Source organism: Petaurus breviceps, unplaced genomic scaffold, assembly GCF_028583685.1.
Source record: "Petaurus breviceps papuanus isolate PSGF00001 unplaced genomic scaffold, PetGlider_PUasm1.0 99, whole genome shotgun sequence".
Lineage (NCBI taxonomy): Eukaryota > Metazoa > Chordata > Mammalia > Diprotodontia > Petauridae > Petaurus > Petaurus breviceps.
In genome coordinates, this window is record NW_027187465.1 from 21399699 (window position 1) to 21421400 (window position 21702).

Sequence of the window (21702 nt, forward strand, 5' to 3'; positions counted from 1 at the left end):
TTGAGTGTTAAGTCAGTTTGCCTATGAACTTGCATCTGATGATGCTACTTTTGATGGCTACTTTTTTCTAAATAAATCAAATTGTTGAATATTTTGATGTTGTTCCCAGACCCGTGTCCTTATGAACTTTAGAGCTGGAAGGTTGGTATGCTTTTGACTGGAAACTTTCATGATGAATTTAAACTTCCTAGTTAGTAGCAGTCTATTTATTCTACTTTGACAGTTTGTGAACTCCTAACTTGTTGAAATGAAAAGGTGGTGGTTACATTTATATCCAGGGTGCCAGCCTCCCAGTGATGGACCTGACAGAGCTCCCCAAATGCACAGTGTGCTTGGAGAGGATGGATGAGTCTGTGAATGGGATACTCACCACATTATGCAACCATAGTTTTCATAGCCAGTGTCTACAACGCTGGGATGATACTACGTAAGTATGCTGGCTTTTTTTTTTTTTAGCTCTACTGTTTTTTTATTCCAGAGAGGCTTATCATACATTGACAAGCCTCTTTGGAATTAAAAAAACAAATAAGATCTTGCTCTTCTGTTCAGTTTCACAAATCAAGGGTGGTACTACGCAGATTTCATTGTCTTCCCTTTTCCTTACTCCTTCCATCATCCCTGAGAATAATCAGCATTCTTGGACCAAACTCTTTTTAGCAGTATAGAGTTTGGCTTCTGAGTGCCTTGGTGGAATTTGTTCAGTACACCATGAGTTATTCTTTTCTCTCATTCACCAAAAGCTAAATGACAAAATTTGAAGCTCTTATTTATGTGATCTATGCCCTGACCAAGTTTTGTTCCATAATCCTGCTTGCCATCTAACACTTTTGGCTTGTTAATTCCAAAATTCCCATCAATGAAGCAGCAGCTGCCTCATTACCATTTTAGTCTGTTGTGAATGTTAGGAGTCACTGGCCAAAGGTCACAGAGTCATTACCAAGCAAGAGATGTGTTAAGGTTTCTTTCTGGTAATGCTTCAGCTGACTTAGCAGGTGGGATTGCCTTTAAGGACAATTCAGCGACTTGCCAGGTCCCTGTGCAAATTATGGAGGGGCTTGTTATCAGGAGGCTTAGCTCTGCCTATATAGCAGCCAAACTATACCCTATGCCTTCTGTAACATGGTCAGCTAACTGACAAAGAGTTCTATGTCAACTCTGGTAACTTCAACTAGTTGGTTGTCAGGTGTCACTGAGGATTTAGAGCTGGAAGGGATTATCTCCTCTTTAACCCTCCTTTTACAGAGACTGAAATATATACTCAGAGAAGTGAAGGGTTTTAGGGGCTGCTAGGGGGCGCCACAGTGCACAGAACACCAGGCCAAGAGTCATGATGCTCCAGTAAGTCCAGATCTGGCCTCAGATGTTTGCTGGCCGTGTGATCCTGTAAAACTCAATTAACCAATGCCTGTCTCAGTTCCCTAATTAGTAAAATGAAGATACTAATAGTGTGCTATTATCTCTCAGGGTTGTTCTGAGGGAAAAAATGAGGTAATATTTGTAATGCGTTCTGCTGAGCACCAGGGACACAAATAGAAGCAAGCCTGCCCCTCAAAAAGTTTACATTCCAGTGGGGGAAAACAACACAGAGAGAAGGAGGGGAAGTTCAGAGAGTGTCCAGGCTTTCTTTTTGCTAGAAACTTAGGAAAGATTGTGGATCCACAGTAGAAGTAATAGAAAATGTATAACCCCCCTTACCTGTGTCAAATAGATAACATATCTGATTATTACCATTTCATAATAGTTTTATTTACCCTCTTCAACAACAAAGTAAACTGAAGGCTTTGTTTTAGGTTTTTTCTTCTTAACTTATTGATATCCTCCATAGACTTGTTTAATTCAGGTAATTTGGACATTTTAACTATAAATTCGCTTTTCATTGCTGTTTAGCTTAAATGACAATGTTTATAGTCAAGAGTTTGCATGAAAATCTTGGATTTTTAAAAAATGTTTAGATATTTTTGCTTGACTCACCCCCACAAAAAAGTTGCAATTTTCAGACAGTAGTGATTAAAAACAGCTTTGGAAGCAGTACTTATAACAGGACAGACATAATCTACTTCATAATATTCATCTAGATAGGAGAAGAAAGGGACAAATATTTGTTAAGCACCTACTATGTACTGGCCTCTATGTTAAAGTCTTTACAAATATCTCATTTGCTCCTCACAACAGCCCTTTGAGGTGGGTTCTATCATCTCCATTTTGCAGTTGAGGAAACTGATGCAAATAGATGTTAAGTCGCTTGCCAGTAAGTCACACAAACAGTAAGTGTCTGAGGCTGGATTGGTCTCGAGAAGTCTTCTTCACTCCTGGCCCAGTGCTCTGTCCACTGCTCCACCTGGGTGCCTCAGATCATCTTTGTACAGTAGCCTGCCTTGTGAATATCAGAAAGCACATTTATGCTGGTTTTTATTACTTGGTGAAGGCTATAATAGAATGTTTCCGCCAACTAAGGTAGCCTTGAAAGTGAAGATTGAAGCTGATTTCTTGTTTTTCATTTTTATTGATATCTTGGGCTTTTACTTCATCTTCATTTACAAATATATGCTTCCCCTTCCCTTGTAAGAAAGAATTTTTTTTTTTAAGCAATTGGGGTTAAGTAACTTGCTCAAGGTTACATGGCCAGTTATTATTTCTGGGTGTGGTGCTGAGTATCTGAGCCCGGATTTGATCCAGGTCATCCCGACACTGGAGCCGGTGCTCTTACTTGCTGTGCTACCCGGCCGCCCCAAGAAAGAATTTTTAAAAAATAGTTCTGCAAAACCAACAACATAGTCCTCTACCTCTGCTAAGACTAGCAGGAAGTATAACCCTGGGAAAAGCTTAATAATATAGGCTCCGCAATGATCCGCATATATGCAATATCAACACCAGCCTAGATATGTTTGGAGAAACTTACTAGGTTGGCCACCAGAGGATGAATTTTTTTTTTTTGGCTCCAGCTGTGCATGAAGTATCTGCTGAGTCACCGTGAGGCTGCAGTCTGCATCAGTGGGAGGCGATTCCCACCTGGGTGAAATCTGAGATCTTTTGAGGTCTTGAAGGAAAGGCTTTAGGAGGGAGATGGGTAGTAATAACACCCAAAGAATCAGTAATCTCAGATATTAAACAAACTTGATATGTTATCTTGAATCCCTAATTCTGACTTGTAGACTTCTGACTTGCTCTTGAACTTGACCTAGGCTTCTCCCTCATTTCTCTTCCCATTGTCCTTTGCCTTTTTATTCATAAAGTTTTTGTATCAAGATCTTATATTTCTCATATTATATCCTTGGGATAAGTAATGTCCTCACTTGCAGATTTGTGAGTTGAGTGTTATCCTTCATATTATATTTGAAAAATAATTTATCTGGGGAAAGAGAGGTTATACAAGTCTGAGGTACTACCTCACACCTATTAGACTGGCTAATAGGACAGAAAAAGAAAATAACATGTAGAAGGGGATGTGAGAAAATGGAGACACTAATGCACTGTTGGTGGAATTGGTCCAGCCATTCTGGAGAGTAATTTGGAGCTATGCCCATAGGAGTATAAAACCATGCAGTAGCACTACTAGGTCTGTGTCCCAAAAACAGATTTAAAAAGAAAACAAAAAGGAAAAGGACTTTATATGTACAAAAATATTTATAGCAGTTCTTTTCTGGTAACAAAGAATTGATATTGATGGGATGCCCATCAATTGGGAGGGGCTGAACAAGTTGTGGTATATGATTGTGATTGAATACTATTGTGCTATAAGAAATGATGAGCAGGATGCTCTCAGAAAAGCCTGGAAAGACTTAAATGAATTGATACAAAGCAAAATGAGTTAAAACCGGGAGAGAGGGAAAACTTAGAACTCAATTTTAAAAACAAAATGTTAAAATTTATTTTTACATGTGATTGGGGAAAAATAAAATGCTAAATAAAAAAATTTTTTAAAAGAAGACAAAGGAAGAGAGTTTATGAGCAATGTATTCTCTCTGATCATATTCACAGTTTTTACACTGGAAGACGATGTTTCTTTTTTTTAACAAAAGAAATTTCTTTTATCTAATCTGAAACATGTTTCTTTATCTTCTGTTGGTTACCCTGATAGGTGTCCTGTTTGCCGATACTGTCAAACGCCAGAACCTGTAGAAGAAAATAAATGTTTTGAGTGTGGAGTTCAGGAAGTAAGTAATGGATTTTAAAAGAATGATGAACTCATCATGACTTAGCTAGGAATATTCTCTGCTGGGTGCAATTAAATTCCTTTTAGGTCCTGTTGAGCTGTCTTGATCCTCTGGGGGTCTACATTAAAATCTTTTTTAGGGATCAGGCAGGAAGTACAACTGCATATCTCATTTCTAATATGCCTCTAATATTCTACTGTGATTTGATGCTTTTGTCTCTTCTGTTTTTAATCAATTTGTGCTTAATACAATTCTGAAACTTCACTCTTGCTGTTTTCTTAGTGTACTCAAAAAAGCAAGATGGGAAATGATTTATCATTGAAACTGTTCATTGATTCATGAGTCTCAAAATGCATTTGCTCAGAACTCTGGAAGGTACAAACCAAAGTATTCCTCTCTGCCTCAGACACTGTGCCTGCCGCGGTGTACCAGATTTCTCAGCTACGTTGTCTGATGGTCGCCTTTCTTATTTGTTGACAGAACCTCTGGATTTGTTTAATATGCGGCCATATAGGATGTGGACGATACGTAAGTCGGCATGCTTACAAGCACTTTGAAGAAACACAGCACACATATGCAATGCAGCTGACCAATCACCGCGTCTGGGACTATGCTGGAGGTGCGCACGCGCTGCTCTCACCCTTATTATCAGTCCGCCCACACATTGTATTAGGAGCAGGCATCTTCTTGACTCTTCACGTTCCCTTTATTGCCAACAGTAAATGGCTGTCATATTTCCTCCTCATTGCTGAAAACATTGATCTCCACTGGCATGGCAGTGTAACATGTTCAGTGTCCCTATGAATAACTTCAATTTGAGTAGCATGGCAATTATACCCTACAGCTGCCAAACCTCTCACTGATGAAATTGCAGAGCCTAAACTAATCCCTTTTTGAACAAAATATTACCAACCTCATCGTTTAGAAATTTCAAAGAAAAGTTCTCTTTTTGTGATTTAAAAGCTTATAGAGGCCTATTTCTGTCTAAGAAAACTATTTTGATTATTTTTTTCCTCTAGATAATTATGTTCATCGATTGGTCGCAAGTAAAACTGATGGAAAGATAGTACAATATGAATGTGAGGGTGATACTTGTCAAGAAGAGAAAATAGATGCCTTGCAATTAGAGGTGAAGTATTTTGGTTCTTGAATCAGTGCTTATTTTTGTTATTTAGTACTTTAAACACTGTTTGAACTTGGGTTTATCAGCCTTTGACCTTACACATTTCTCCACATGCACCAAATGACCTAAAGAGTTGTGGTTTAAGTGGCTGATATAATGCATGTAAAGTGTTCTGTGACTGTACACAGAATACTATACACATGTGGGCTATTGGGGGGGTTGCCCCCAAAGAGAAATGTATTACCATTAGGTGGTTATAAAATCAAAAGCTGATAATACTGTTTTCTTGGTTCAAAAGCAATTGAAGAAATATTCTCCACTTTGCTGTGGAAAATACTTCAGTGGATCCATGATTTCAACAGAGTACGTGCACCCAGTCAGTACCCATCACAACCCCTCCATACCCTTTCATCCTTCAGATTTTTTTTATTTGTGGCATTCTCCAGTCTTCCCTGCTTCTGATCCTTTAAATGCTAGTATGTTATAGTAAGAGCAGTGCAGTTTTCACCTTCTTCCTGCTCTGATGCCTTATCAAGGTATTAATTTCCTGACGTCTAGGCCAGCTTGAGGGTGGCTCAGGCTGTAAGCTCCAGGTATGGATCTATTGGTGTGCTCTGTCTTTATAGATGAGACTCACCATTCATTTGGTTACAGGGTAATGTTTTCTTTGTTTGGCTGGTTGGTTTTTTGCTATGGTAACTAGAGGGAGACCATTTATTAAGTTATATAGGTCGCTATCTGCTTCAAAGGAGAGAACAGCTCCCCAAATCAAATGATAGGTCCTGAAATTATCAGTGTCCCTCTTTTGCTGCCCATCTGTTAACCCTCATTCATATTCTACCACCTCTAAATGTCTAGATCAGTGATCTGCTTTATACCACTTCTCATGTGAAAATCACTTGATTTTATGTTCTTGCCTACTTTAATTTCACTTATTAATGAAATATGAAACATTTGCTAGGTATTGGATACAGTGGTAACAGTACAACAGTCCCTGCCTTCAGACTGTTGGAGGTACCATTTATCCCCAGAGAAGTTGCTGCACAGTAAATAGAGGAAGCCTCTAACAGCTGGGAGGAATCAGGAAAGGCTGTGTATGAGAAGTGTCACTTGACTGGAATCTCGAAGGAAGCTAGGGATTCCAAGAGGAGGGCACACATTCCAGGCATAGGGACAGCTTGTGCAAAGGTGTGGAGATGGGAGGCGGAATGTTGTGTACAGAGAACAGCAAATAGGCCAGTTTGGCTGGAACACAGCATGGGTGAGGGAGTGTTGTGTAATCAGCCTGGAAAGATAGGTTTGAGCCAAGTTATGAAGGGCTTTAAAGGCCAGAAAGAAGTTTGCATTTTATCCTAGAGGCAGGAAGGTACTAGGAAAGTTTCTTAGCTAGTGGAGTGACATTGTCAAACTTATGCTTTAGGAATATCAATGGGGTGACTATTGGGGGGATATTGAGGAGGGGGGAGCTGGGCGCAGGGAGACCAGTGGGCAGGTAATTGTGGTAGTACAAGAGAGCATGATAGTCTGCAGAAGAGTGATGTCTGTCAGTCAGCAAATCAAGAGGCATTTATTAAGCACCTCCTGTGTGCCAGATATTCTAAGCACTGGGGAAACAAATACAAAGGCAAAAATGTGGTCCCTGCCCTCATGGAGCTCATACTTTGGTGGAAGAGATAACCTGTAAATGATACTGTGCAAACAGTATCTGTTCAGAAGAGATGGAAGATAGCCTGTGAGGGAAGGCCTTAGCAGCCAGGGAAACTAGGAAGGACCTCTTGCAGAAGGTAGGATTTAAATTTCAGTCTTAAAAGAGGCCCCAGAAACTGAAAGGCAGGGAGGAAGCAGAGTATCCTGGGTGTGGAGGTGCCAGGTTGGTAGCTAGAATGGCATGTTCCAGGAGCAGCCAGATAGACCAGGGTGGCTGCTTCATGGAGTAAGTGGAAGAAGACTGGAAAGGTTGCAAGCGACTCAGTTGTGAAGGGCTTTACATGCCTTGAAGAGAACTTAATATTTGATCTTGGAAGTGATAAGATGTGGAGTGTGGGGGGGGTGTTGACATGATCAGCCCAGAACATTAACTGTGTCTGTTAAGTGCAGGATGGGTTGGAGAAGGGAGAGACTTGAGGCAGGCAGACCAATCAGAAAGCTATTATAACTGGGCATGGGCACACACCTATAGACCCTGAGCTACAGTGGCTACAACCGATATAATTTTAAAGAACTACAGAGAATCTTTAAAAATTACAAAAACCATGCTTGGCCCAAAAGAAGAGATGAGAGAAGACACCTTTTTTAGAAGTAGATATTAAATTATTTTTCTTCTTCTTTTTTTAAAATATTTTTTATAGGAGATAGGAAGGAAGGAAAACAGAGATATCTAGGCAATATAAAAGCAAAATGTATCAATAAAACCTATTTTTTAAAAAACTTCACAATTGGGATGCACCTTACCTTTCTAGACTTATACAGACTCCATGATCCTGCCAAACTAGCCTCCTCACTGTTCCTCACCCTCGACTAAAAAAAGTATGGAGTCGAGTCAAGCTTATTTAGAAATAGCAGACTCAACCAAGATAAAACGTCATAATATCACTTTTATTCTTAGGCTTCTGTATAATTATGTTTGGTGCAGCTTTCTAAATAGATTTCAGCAACTTGCCAACAATTGTTTCATATCTATTCATACCTATATCGTTCTTTCTGGTTCTAGTACTCTTATTTACTAACGAGCCAGCTAGAATCTCAACGAATCTACTGGGAAAACAAGATAGTCCGGATAGAAAAAGATACTGCTGAGGAAGTAAGTCTCCTTGTTGGTAACTGGGGAAATACTATTTTGATCTCTTTTCACTGTGGAGGTGTGGGGGTGAAGGGTAGAAGGGAAAATGTGGTAGGAGGATTAATTCTAAAATCTTTTCCTTCCCAATCTACTATCCAAAGAAAAAAGTGTTTTTCTTGTAAAAAAAAAAAAACCATTTAAACCACATCTTAATTTGGAAGACGACCTTTTTTTTTTTAATCTTAAGTTATCTAGTGCTGTGTATAAGTCTTTTTTTTTTTTTAAGAATACAAGTACTTGTCATTTGAATCAACCATATGGTTCAGCAACTTCTAAGTTGCCGATGCACAGAACCCGAACATGATTCCTAGGAACATACAATGGTGCTTTGTATGCACCATTGTAATTCGAAGGAAACAAGATTTGGCAGACTTACTAGGACTTTAGAAATGTACTGTGTGTACCATATACCAAGATAAGGTCAAAATAGGTACATAATTTAGGCATAAAGGGTGATACCATAAGCAAATTAGGGGAACTTGGATGAGTTTACCTATCAGATGCATGGATAAGGGAAGAATTTAGGACCAGATAACAAGAGAGCATTATGAAATGTTAAATGGATAATTTTTATTATATTCAATTAAAAAGTTTTTGTCCAAACAAAACCAATGCAACCAAATTTAGAAGGAAAGCAGAAAACTGGGAGGGAAATTTACACCAAGTATCTCTGATAGAGACCTCATTTCTCAGATATCTAGAAAACTGGGTCAGATTTATAAGAATACAAGTCATTGTTAAATGGTCGATTGTTAAATGGTCAAAGGATATGAACAGGCAGTTTTCAGATGAAAAAATTAAGCTGTCTATAGTCCTATGAAAAAATGCACTAAATCATTATTGACAATCAGGATGATTTAAGAAAAGCTGGGAAGACTCATATGAATTGATGCAGAGTGAAGTGAGCAGGACCAGTAGAACACTGTACACAATAACAGCAATATTGCATGGTGAATAAGTTGTCTTCAGTACAAGAGGGCAGTTGGGGTGAAGTGGCTTGCACAAGATCACACAGCTAGGTTTTTTTTTTGTGTTAAGTGTCTGAGGCTGGATTTGAGCTCAGGTCCTCCTGACTCCAGAGCCGGTGTTCTATTCACTACGCCACCCAGCTGCCCCTAGTAGAGTGATTCTTAATCTTTTATAATCTCCACATTCCTAATAAAGTGGACTGGGTTGGCATATTCCTTTAAAACAACTTAAAATAATTTTGATTAAAGAATTTTGTGACCTTCCTTTTGATGAGTGGTATCACTGTAGATATTGCAAAGCTGGAACTGAGAACCACTTTTCAGTTGGGTTAGGCCTTTCCCAGACCTCAGGATACAAGTCAGTCTGTCTGTGTGGGCTAATGCCCACGTGTCATCTGACCCGTGGATTACCTGCTGCTTAACCTGTGAAAGAGGAGGAACCAGATCTTTTGAGTTCCTGATAGATTCAAGCTTGAAATATGCTGTCACAGCCACATCTTTAATAAGAGAAGATTAAAAAACTAAGTAATCTTCCCAGCAAGAGAAATGCTAAATGCTAAGGATTTATCACTTTTAAAATATGTCATACTCTTTGGGGATGTGTAGATTGTGACAGGTAGGAAAGTGTGTGCTCTTCAAGGGCTTTTGCTTGTTAGCATTCCCTCTGCTAGTTGCTAATGCTTTCTCACTCACGTGACCTCATATGATACTTGTTTTTGTATCTTCACTACAATTGATTACTGAGCCCATACTTGAAGCCTCTCTAGTGTGGTAAACTAGCCAGAGCTTGTGTTCATCTGAAATAGCCTGGGAACAGCTCGGGATCAGCCCCTTCTCCACGCTAAGTAAGGCATTAAAGTACCACTTAAGGGTTGTATTCTTCTTACGCTTTCTATAGTCCCTAAAAATGAACTGATTCCATTCAAACTGCCATAGAAAATGATCTTGCCAAGCCAAAGATCAACCTGCTGGCAATTTATTAGTGACGAAGGAGAAAAGATATATAATGGAAACTGCTCTACAACCTTGATTACAGGTTTTATGGTGACCAACACTGGTGTTGCAACTTAGGATGCTTTATGCATACAACTCGTAAAAGTCATCTCCTGCTATTGCACTCTTTAGGATTCTTTTGGATCAGTTGCTTCATAGCAGGGATGCAACAAATAAAGGAACCAATACAGACACATTTTGAAATGAGGCCACCTCATCCCAGGGCCCTGCTAGAAAACCGTGGCTTTTAGTGTGAGTTTTCTGCTTTCCATGTACAGTTCTTGATTAACCAGGAGTTGGTTGTCTAGGTGACATTATTATGGCCCTTTTGTTTTTCCTTCCTCCTGTCTATTTTTTGACATTTTTACTGGCCTTTAGACATACAAGCTGGGAGTCTGCTATGAGAAGAGGTAAAACTGAAATCAGTTGACTTATTGTTCAGTCAAATCATTTAACTGGCTTTTGGGTTTTGTTGGTTTTTTTGTCTTTGTTCATTTCTTGTAAAAAGTTAGTACCTGGGGGCGGCTAGGTGGTGCAGTGAATAGAGCACTGGCCCTGAGGACCTGAGTTCAAATTCGGCCTCAGACAGTTAACACTTACTAGCCATGTGACTTTGGGCAAGTCACTTAACCCCAATTGCTCTTCAAAAAGCAAAAAAAAAAAAGTACCTGCGTGGCGAAGTCCAAAATTAACTGAATTTAAATTGATGTTGTTCAATTAATACAATAAAAGCACTATTGTAAAGACAACTTAGACATAAGAACTCTCATCAACACAAGGAAAAACCACAATTCCAGCCCATTCATGATGAAACATTGTTCTGACTTTAGCATTTTTAATTGTGGCACTTTTTTTTTTTTTTTTGCTGAAATTTTTTACCGTGTATAGTCATGTTGCACTGCAATAATAAGGTCATAGGAGTTCAGGAGAAAATGTCAATAGAGCAGAAGCTGTGGGTCTCATTCCTAAATCTTTCTCCATCTTGACCTCCCTTTTGAACTCCAAACATCGATCTCTTATAGGACATCTCATTGTGGAAACCTTAAGCTCAGCATGTCCACAGCCAAGCTTATTATCTTCCCATTAAATCTTTTCTTCCTTCTGAGTTCATTATTTCTGTCTGTAGCATCATCATTTATTCTTTTTATTTTTTTGGAGGGGAGAAGGCAAGGCAGTTGAGGTTAAGTGACTTACCCAAGGTCACACAGCTAGTAAGTGTCAAGTATCTGAGGCCAGATTTGAATGCAGGTCCTCCTGACTCCAGAGCCAGTCCTCTATTCAGTGTGTCACCTAGCTGCCCCTTCATTTACTCTTTATCTCCCCTGTTCATGTTATCTTTGACTCTTCTCTCATAACTAATTAGTCAGCAAATATTTTAAGTGTTTACCATGTGCCAGATAGTGTGCACTAGAGATACAAAGACAAAGAACAGTCCCTGCCCTCAAGGAGCTTACATTCCATTTGGGGAAACAGCATGTCAATAATTCGATGCACAAGAGATGTACACAGAGTAGATGGAAGATGACTGTGGGACAGAGGGTTTTGGATGTCCAAGAGGCAGTTGGAGATATATGTGCGACCGTAGCTGAGGAGAAGGACTAGGGCCAGATATATAGATCTGAGATTCATTTGTATAAAAGTGATCATTGAGAACCGATGAAGGGATGGTAGAGGATGACATCTGATTGATGTGAGAGGGGGAAGGAAGAGGAGAGAAGAGGAGTCTTAGACAAAGACCCCATTGTTTTTGTTGTGGTCTCCTCCACTGAGAGAGTGTAGAGGGAGGCCCATGGCAGACTGGAGGAAAGAAGACAGTCTTTGGAACAGCTTTCTTTGGTGGGTGGAATAGCAGATTGATTAGGAAAGTATGAAAGGATTGAAGCTCTTTTCAGTAGTAAACAAAAAGGAACAAAGGAGGAAGATGGGTGGGAGTAATCCAAATTTGGAATTTGGCAAGGTATGGGACATGAGGGCAAAGTCTCAAGAACACCTCTGCAACACCTCCTGTATTTGTCTGGTCCTCTTATGCCCTGTTGTGGCATGGACATTTTTCATCGAGAGTTTATTTTAAATTTTATTTTTCTCATTGATTTTCTTGATACTATTTCCAAGGAGCATGGAGGTCCAGTGGATTGTTGAGAAGTGTTTGATAAGAATAAGTTAAACCCCAAAGAGATCAAAGAAAGAGGGAAAGGTCCTAAATATATACGGGTGGCTAGGTGGCACAGTGAATACAGCATCAGCCCTGGAGTCAGGAGGACCTTAGTTCAAATCTGGCCTCAGATACTTAATGCAGGCACACATGAAACTAGCCATGTGACCTTGGGCAAGTCACTTAACCCCAATTGCCCTACCTTCCCCTGTCCAAAAAAAACCCCAACAAATATTTATAATGGCTCTTTCTCATGTAACAAAGGACTAGAAACTAAGAGGATGCCTATCATTTGGGGAATGGTTGAACAAATTATGATACATGAATGTAATGGAATATTATTGTCCATAAGAAAATATGGAAGTTGAATTGTTGCCAGAAACCTGGCAACATCTTCTATGAACTGATGCAAAGTAAAGTGAGCAGAACCAGGGGAAAGGTTTATACTATAACATCAGAAGTATAAAAATGAACAGTTCTGAAAAAACTTAAGAATTCTGATCAACATAGTAATCAACTAAGAGTCCAGAGGACTGATGATGAAGAACACTTACCCTCTGGCAGAAGAGTGACAGATTAATATGCAGAATGAAATACGTGTTTTTTGGACATGGCCAATGTGGATGAGAATTTGTTTCCAATACTTAATTGTTAGAAGGATTTTGATTTTGTTTGGGAAAGTGGTGAGTGGAGTAGAAAAAAATGTTTGACAATGGGAAAAAAACAAACAGGTTAAGATGTTGACCATTTCTGTTGTGGTTTAATTGTTCAAAGTCTAGAAGCTACCACTGAAAATAATAAGTGTTAACAACAAATTTACAGGACTTTGTCCTGCCTGAAGTATAGATATGATATCTGTTTGTATTTTCAGATTAACAACATGAAGACTAAATTTAAAGAAACAATTGAGAAATGTGATACTCTGGAGCATAGACTAAATGATCTCCTGAAAGAAAAGCAGTCTGTGGAAAGAAAGTATGTATTTGGTTCTGTATTTAAAGGAATTTTTTTTTTTAAGTAAAGCTCTCAGATAATGTAATAATTTCCATAACAGTTATGGGAACATTCTAAATATTATGAAATAGTATTTATACTTAGAAAAATGTTTTTATCATAAGTATTTCATGACCCAGCATATTCTTTCCCCTTTATATAGCACCTGCCTGCTTTTGGACCTCCTGTTGAGTGGAAAATGGGATGTTTATCTTTAAAAGTCAGAATAATTTAAAGGATATTGTGAAATAGAGTTCCCTCTTTGTTTTTTATCTGTGTGATTAAGATATGTTAATACAGTCTCCCCTTTTTGTCTCCAGGAGCAATTTCTCTGTTTCCATAGTTAGCTATTCTTAAGAACATATGGATAACTGGATGAAGTAATCCTGGTACATATAGTAAAGAGGGCTCTTCCAGGCCAGAGATAGATACAGTGTAACTTAAAGGGTGGGTAGGGGAGGTGATGAAAGTTGAGCAAAAAGATTAACCAACTGTGGATCAGAACATAGCCTCCTTTAGGTGTTTAGGAGGAAAGGCAAGTATTACAGAATTAAAGAGTTTTCCTGGGTTTTCTGAGTGCCCTCCAGAGTCAGTTGTTTATTTCTTGTGTGCCCTGAGTGAATGAGAGTGGTCCACTTCGTCTTGAAATTAATTTTGAGAGCATAATCCTGCTCCCTGCACAGTATATCCATTGAGGTCAGAGCCCTTGACTTTCCAAGGCTGCTACTTTTCCTCATAATTTCCTCGTCAGCACCACCATCTCCCAAGCAGCCATCTAGCTGCTAACAGAAAGAACTGTTGGAAAGGGTTAGTAGTAATAGCTGGCCTTTAACATGCTTGTGAATTTTCAAATCTAGTTACTTTTTTCTTAATGTTCTACATAATCTGTGAGTATGTTACTGCGATACTCTAAATGTGTTAGCTAGAGATAGTACTGCTCAGAGATTCTTGATGCTAATAGTAGTGAAATGCTCTGCCTCACTAAGGTGGGAAAGGGCCTTCCTGCTAAAGAGACCCTGGAGCCTTGACTCCCCCACTGGCTTGTAGAGCAGAGAGGATAATCACGGGGGAAAATGTGCCTTTGTGTTTCTCTCTTTTTCGAAAGGTGCACACAGCTGAATGTAAAACTAGCCAAACTCTCCACTGAGCTCAAGGAGGAGCAAGAAATGAACAAGTGTTTGCGAGCCAATCAAGTCCTCCTGCAAAACAAGCTCAAGGAGGAGGAGAAAGTTCTGAAGGAAACTTGTGATCAGAAGGACATGCAGATCACAGAGATCCAGGAGCAGCTGCGCGATGTCATGTTCTACCTAGAAGCCCAGCAGAAAATTAATCACCTGCCAGCCGAGACCCGGCAGGAAATCCAGGAGGGACAGATCAACATTGCCGCAGCAAGCTCCCCTTCAGTCGGAGGTACAGGGAAGCTGCCCTCCAGGAAGGGCCGGGGCAAGAGGGGCAAGTGAGCCTCTTCTGAGCAAGCACTTGGGGCTAAGACAGCAGCCCCTGTCACCAGGAGGTTGTCAGGGGCTGCCAGCTCAATGTGAGGTTGGTTACTGAATAAGTAAGTACACCATGTGAGGATCAACATGAAAATTGTTTGGATCGTTTTTTTTCCTAGTGTGTTGTTTAATGAGTTACAAGGGTTTATGACCAGGACAGCTGATGGGAATTGGCAATATTTAAAAGGGTTTTTCTTTAAACTGTTATATTTAGCTAACCTCTTGACATATTTTAATTACCATTTTGCCTTCCAAATTTATCCAAAATGAACTCAACATTTTTCAGCTGTACTTATTGAGTTGGTATATTTCACACTTAAGTCCTGGGGTTAACTTTTTATATTAAGAAAAATTTTGAAATCTCATTGGAGATTTCCTAGGCACAGGTGTACCAAAGGACCCTTGGAGCAGTAGCAGCTGCAAAGGTCAAGAAAACAGGCACATTTAAAGTTGGAAAAGCCATTCGGTCGTTCCAGAAACATTTGTCAGACATTGGTCCTGTTGGATACTGATGAGCATAACTCCTTTTCTGTCGAGTATCATTGATGTCTGTGCCCTGCTACAGGGGGATGGAAAGGTCATCCTCTTACGGAAGTTTGTGAACCAGGCATAGATGCATGTTACTGTGGCATCTACTTCAGTTCCATAGCCAGGAAAACAAAAATTGGGCAGAACACACTCACTAACGGACATGGCAACAGCATTTTCACTTTATTTTGGGTTTACCTAATTTTATTATGACTCACTGAGTCTGAAGATTTCGTGCTTGTTGCCCAGAGTCTTACCAACAGCCCCCTCCCTTATAAGTGCTCTTGCTCCAGCAGATTGGATATTAAGCCAAATAAACTAACCAAGCAAAACAGCCAAGTTGGACATTTAAATTAGGTGGAGATATATGGCATAACTGTCCTGCCAGCTATGCTTTCTGATAAATTTAGTGCTGATTAAATATTTATATAGGTTACATTCCATGTTGAGCTAGAGGCTAAAATAAACTTTGGAAGGGAAAAAAAATCTCCAAAGACTAAATGGTACCTGAATTAGAGAATAGGGAATTTGACATAGCCCCTTTACAAATGACCGTTTCTTTTGATCCCCAGTGGTGGGTCAGCTACTTAATCTAGAACCTCAAACTATAGCATGACTTATGGATATGCAGAGCAAAATGAAAGTCAGAACAGTATTGACTGTCAGCCTTTAGCCTTGAGTAAAGCGAGCAGCAGAGTTAATTACCCAGCAAATAGTTAGGTCCTGGATTTTTTAATGCAACAGTTAATCAGTTTGTCTCCAAATTATCACATTTCAGAATTATTTTTTGATGGTGATTTGGCTACATTATCACCTTTTACTTCAAAATTTCACCTACAGCTTATTAATGCACCAGCTGCATCTTTCACCTTTGTTCTTTTGACTTGCTGCGGCAGCATTTCTAAGGAACTTTTCTCACATAGACATTCTTAAACATTCTCAGTTCTTTCCTAGTATAGACCTACTAGACAGGTTGACTTGGCCTTAGGTGCAGATCTATCTTAAAACCTTAGTGGGCGTGTAAAACAGAGTCAGATTCTCTCTCCTATAGAAATTCTATTTTATTTAAAATATATTTTTACACTAGTTAGAATCCTGCTTTTTGGCCAAGAGCTTGTGTTGCATGTTTGACCGTTCAGAAGCTGGAATAGTGATCTAAATAAGAGAATTAGAATTAGTTTAGAAGTGTGCAGTATCCTTTCTACAGGCTCACTACACCATAAGAAAATAAACAGGTGGGAAAGCAGTGATTTTTCAGAAGGGGTAGAACTAAGTAATAATATGAAAGGCTATACCAGGGAAGTAAAAGGTAAAGGTAATAATTTGAGGGAAAGAAGTTTATCAAGGTAGATATCATAAAGTCTTAACTAGACAAAAGTATATTTTTAAAAATTGTTTGTTTTGAAATTCATGTATTTTGAACTTAACTAAGTTTCAGAGGGGGGTTGGGGTTAGGGAGGGAAGCTGCTACTGCATTTTCCAAGATGGAAATGGGCCACTTACCATCCCCACACTACCTTGGACGGGGAAATTGCATTAAAATTGCTCAGCTTTGGAATGACTCTTGTCTGGGTGTGATTTTTGTGTCTTGAATTGAAAACTGATTAGGGACATGCCATTCCTTAATATTTTGGGAGAGTATTGGTGGCTTGGATTCAGGAGCTACCATCAGCCCCTGATTCCTGAGCTTAGGATGGGGAAGCAAAGGAAGTAGCTTCTCTATACCCTTAGTTATTCAGTCACTTAGGCAACAGAGACTCTGACTGAATAACGTTTTATCTTGGGGCAGGACTTTCCCTCTTTGTTGTCAAAGAGCTCATTCACTGACAGACATACAGTGTGCTGGACCCTTTGAGGAGCCTTTCCCTTACAGGGCTTCATGGGTCATAGGCAAAACACATAGTACATCCAGTCCAACAAACATTTATTAAGTACCTGCTGTTCCAGGGGCAACAGTCACAAGGACCATGAAACAGTCCTTATCCTCAAGGAGCATGCATTCTAGTGGGGGATATATCCTGTATAAATACATTGTTTGAGGAGAAGGAAGCAACAGCTAATAGCCAAGCAGATTAGAAAAGGCTTCCCAGAGCAGGTGACCCCTACCATCACCACAGTGGTCCCCTCCTTGGCACTCACACCTTTAATGGGGGGTTCCAGACACACTGGGAGACACAATTCAAAGGTGGGCAGACCTCAATCAGTCCCCAGAGGTCTGTCTGCATAGGAGGTGGAATTGTGTATTGCAAGTGTCTCTCATTAGATGGCTGGAATAGACTCATCAGAGGGGATTTGCTCACTGCCTAGCCCAACTGGACTTTCTCAGTCTTCACTGTCACTGCTACCTGGGGTCCAGTGAATCACATGGAGTAGACCCTGGCAGGTCGTGACCACGTGAAGATGAGGTTATCTGTCATGGGCAAGGCTCAGGTCTGGGAGCAAGGAAAATGCATGCTTTTTCTGATCTCAGACATCTCTGAGCCTGTTCCCCTGTGTAAGTCAGCTAAGCTCTGGGGCTATGACATGCATATAGTGCTCTGCCCTAGAGTTGTGAGGATCAGATGAGAATATTATAAAAGGTGCTGTGCAAACCTTAAGCTGCATTATAAATGGCAGCCGTTCTACCTAGTTCTACCTAGTGCAGCTAATAGTTGTCTGTGACCAGATTTGAGCGTTTGAGGCGACCCGGCACTCTTATCCACTGAGCCATCCAGTACTATTTGGAAAAATGGATTAACAGTCTGTAGTGATAACAAGGGTCCAATCAGGTGTCACAGAATAGGGAGGAGGAGAATGGATGTGAGAAGCGTTGGTCCAAGCAATCAGGAATTTTACATCAAGTTGACTTTGTGATCTGTCAAGCTTAAAAAATTTTTCCCAGGGCCTCCATCCAAAATTTTTATAGTCTTTGAAGATAAAACGTGTCATTTGCTAATACAGATTACAAATCACTGTTAGGCAGAAGCAGGAGCAAGTCTTCTGCACAAGCTTGTTTTAATTACAAAAGGCAGACCCTACTAATAATGATAGCTGATGCTTATATAGTGCTTTAAGGTTTGCTGAGTGCTTTGCAAAGTGCCTGAGTGCATATAGCAAGCACTTACTGTTTATTTCCTTCCTCCTTTCATGTCCCCCAAATAACTAAACTGTGCATGCCCTTTGACCTAACCTATCCCCTGAACAGATAATAATAGTATTTATGTAGCACTTTTAAGGTTTGCAAAGTATCATTTTCCTCATGACAACCCTGGGAAGTTGTTTGTCCTTTGTTTTGAAGAGGATCGATGATATTACAGATGATGTCTTGACTCAGTCTGTGAATTGGACTTGAGTGAGGCAAAGTTGCACCAAGTCATCCACCTCACTCAGTCCAGGAGCAAGACAAAAGTCAGGAGGATAACTGGTGATAGCCCAGGATGCAGTGGATGACCTTGGTATCTTCGTGTCTGACCAGGCTCTAAGTGCTCGACAACACCTGCTTAAACCACCTTTGTGGCCTTTGGAACAAATTGTCCTCATCCAACCATTCTGCCAGGAGAAGTCTTCAGCTGCTTGGATTAAACATCCCCCTAACTACAAGTCTGAGGTGTGTCCGTCACCCTCAGCCTGCTTTGGTCCTGCCAAGATGGTTATGCCAGAGGGGCTAGTCCTCCTGTGAATACTCCATACGCCCCTTTACTGTCCTCACTTTGGAGATGAAGAAGCTGAGACTGAGGGCAGTTAGTGACTTGGCCCAGGAATATATAGCCAGTAGTTGACTTAGGCCACATTTGAACTCAGGTTTTCCTCACTCTAGGTGTAGCATGCTATACTCTCTGTCACCTAGTTGCCTCTCAAAGAAAGGAAAAGGAACCATAGGCACAAAAATATAGCACCTCTTTTTTGGTGGCAAAGAACTGGAAAATAAGGGGGTCCTATCATTCGAGGATTGTTTAAACAAGTTATGGTATCTGAATGTGATGGAATTCTATTGTGCTATAAAAAATTATGAAAGGGATGGTTTCAGAGAAACATGGAAATCCCTTTATGAACTAATAAAGGGTGAAATGAGCAGAACCAGGAGAACAATTTAAACAGCATTATAAAAACAAGACTTAAGAACTCTGGATCAACACAGTGATTCCAGAGGACCCATGATGAAACATACTGCCCACCTGGTGAGCCGGTGGAGAGAATACGAAGAATGAGAGCACTTTGAGGATGTGGACCACACGGACATTGGCTTTGCTTAGCCGTGCATGTTTGTCACAGAGGTTTGGTGTTTGTTTTTAATAGGGGGGAGGAATAAATGCTTCTTGGGAAAAAATCAAATTTTTGCTTTATATATATTTTCACCTTATGCTCACAGCCTTTAGCAACCTTATGAAATAAATACTACAGGCATTATTCCCATTTCTTTTTCTTTTTGGTCTCCCTCTGATTTTTTTTTTTAATGTGGAAACTAGTTGACAACAAGTCTGTAATTCCCTCTTAGAGAGTTGCACGAGGCCCAGAATCAAATCCAAAATGTGTCAAAGGCAAGGTCTTCTTGACCCCAAGGCCAGCCCTCCTTCCTTCAGTCATTTTCAGTTGTGTCTGACTGTGACCCCATTTGAGGTTTTCTTGGCAAAGATGCTGGAGTCGTTTGCCATTTCCACTCGATAACTCTTAAGAAAACTGAGGCTGAGAGGGCTAAATCACCTGCACAGGATCCCATAACTAGGAAATGTTCGGGGCAGAATTTGAACTTGTTTTTCATCCTGAAATTTTCTCTCCAGGCCTGGAATTCACATATTGTAAGTGCCCTCTGATAGCTCCTCCCAGAGCCTCCATTTAAGGAGAGGGCCCGTGTCTTATTCCTCTGTAGGCTGTGCTCTTGACTCTGGACTTGCAATCCCCACGTGGTACCTTTATCTTCTTCCCCCACCAGCTTTTCAGCGTCTTTTGTGTGTTTTCTTTCTCCATTAGAATACAGACTCCTTGGGATCAGGGAGTATCTCTTTTCCCTAGTATTTCTTTTCCTGTTAGTAAATGCTCAGAAAAGTGACTGACATCTCCATGCCACAGTGGCTTTTCTGCCCCACAGTCTCTCAACTATAATGATACACACTCTGTTTATCACCTGGATAATGAATATAAATCATCTGATCTCAAAACCCCTATTTTGAGCATGTTGTACCAAGGGAGGATTTAGTAAAAGACTAAGCGATTGTACTTGGCAAATGCTCGAGGACTGCCCAGATGATTTTTATGAAGCATTCATTAAATGTTTTTTAAGTACCAGATAAATACAAGTAAGCACCCTCCCTTCAAATAGCTCACACCCTACTATATGGAAAGATTGCCATACTCTGTAGGCGTTTGGTATGGAGATGGTAGCAGTATGGTGGACCTTAGAAAGGAAAAGATGCCTTCAAAGGTGCCCAGTAACAACGCAATGAGGCATTTGAATTCGAGGGGAAGAAAGCCGGAACTCGAGCTGAAGTGACCACCAGAAATCATACACCAATGCCCCTTAAACCTGCTAGAGGGGACCCCTACTAGGTTCCTTGGAAACCACCTAATAGGCCCCAATAGTAAAGAAATGTTTCACCTGTGTTGCTAGAAACATGCCACAGATTCCCACGGATTCAGGTCTGTTTATGTTTGTATCCAAGGCTTTGCTAAGGGATCATGGCTTTGCTTCGCTTCAATAGGAACAATACTAATGGCACTGCACCCCCTTAGAAACATACTCTGTTGCTAGCAACCACATTTGCTATAAAATTATGTCTAGCAGAAAGCTCGCGGCTGTCTTTCCCTCTGAGAGGCCGTCACCGGCCGGTTAATAAACACTCCTATCAAATTATAATTGGTTTCGCTGTCTTGCTTTCCCGGTTGTCCATTACAAGGCTGTCCTAACATGGCTGGGAAGGTATACGAAGTGGGACGGGTTTGGGATGATGAATCTAGGCGTGAGGTATTTACATTAGGAGCAGGAATATATCGGACAACATGTGAGGCAAGGAACCAAACTAAAATCCCATCTCTTAGGATAGCCTCCAACCCCTCCTCATTCTCCTGCCTTCCCTCTGTTAATTATTTCCTGTAGCTTGCTTTGTATATATTTGTTGGCATGTTGTCTTCCTTTTTGTATCCCCAGTCAATAAATATTAGGTGTCTGCTATGTGACAGGCACTATACTAAACTCTGGGGCTACTCCCCCCTCCAAAAGAGAGCTTACAGTCTAATGGGGGCAATGACATGTTAACGATACATACAAATAAGCCATATCCAGGATAAATAGGGAATAATCAGCAGAGAGAAGGCACTGGAATTAAGAGGGGTTGGAGAAGGCAAGGTAGGAGGTGGGCTTTTAGTTGAGATTTAACAGAAGCCAGGGAGGCCAGGGGACAAGGATGAGGGACAGAGACACTGGACACTGAGTACAGTTCCTGGCATACCATAGGCACTTAATAAGTACTTAATGGTGAGCAG

At 40.3% G+C, this 21702-nt stretch overlaps 1 protein-coding gene across 2 annotated transcripts in view; it reads left to right on the plus strand.

Moving 5' to 3' along the window:
• BRAP (BRCA1 associated protein) overlaps positions 1-16807 on the plus strand; it is a 28522-nt gene extending 11715 nt beyond the window's left edge. For both annotated transcript variants that reach the window (XM_069081420.1, XM_069081421.1), the window contains exons 6-12: positions 279-427; positions 4079-4154; positions 4635-4773; positions 5174-5283; positions 7988-8077; positions 13101-13204; positions 14328-16807. In XM_069081420.1, coding sequence (XP_068937521.1) covers positions 279-427; positions 4079-4154; positions 4635-4773; positions 5174-5283; positions 7988-8077; positions 13101-13204; positions 14328-14682 — 1023 coding nt within the window. In that variant the 3' untranslated portion in view covers positions 14683-16807. The remainder of the gene's footprint in view (positions 1-278; positions 428-4078; positions 4155-4634; positions 4774-5173; positions 5284-7987; positions 8078-13100; positions 13205-14327) is intronic.
• Positions 16808-21702: the final 4895 nt, after the last annotated feature.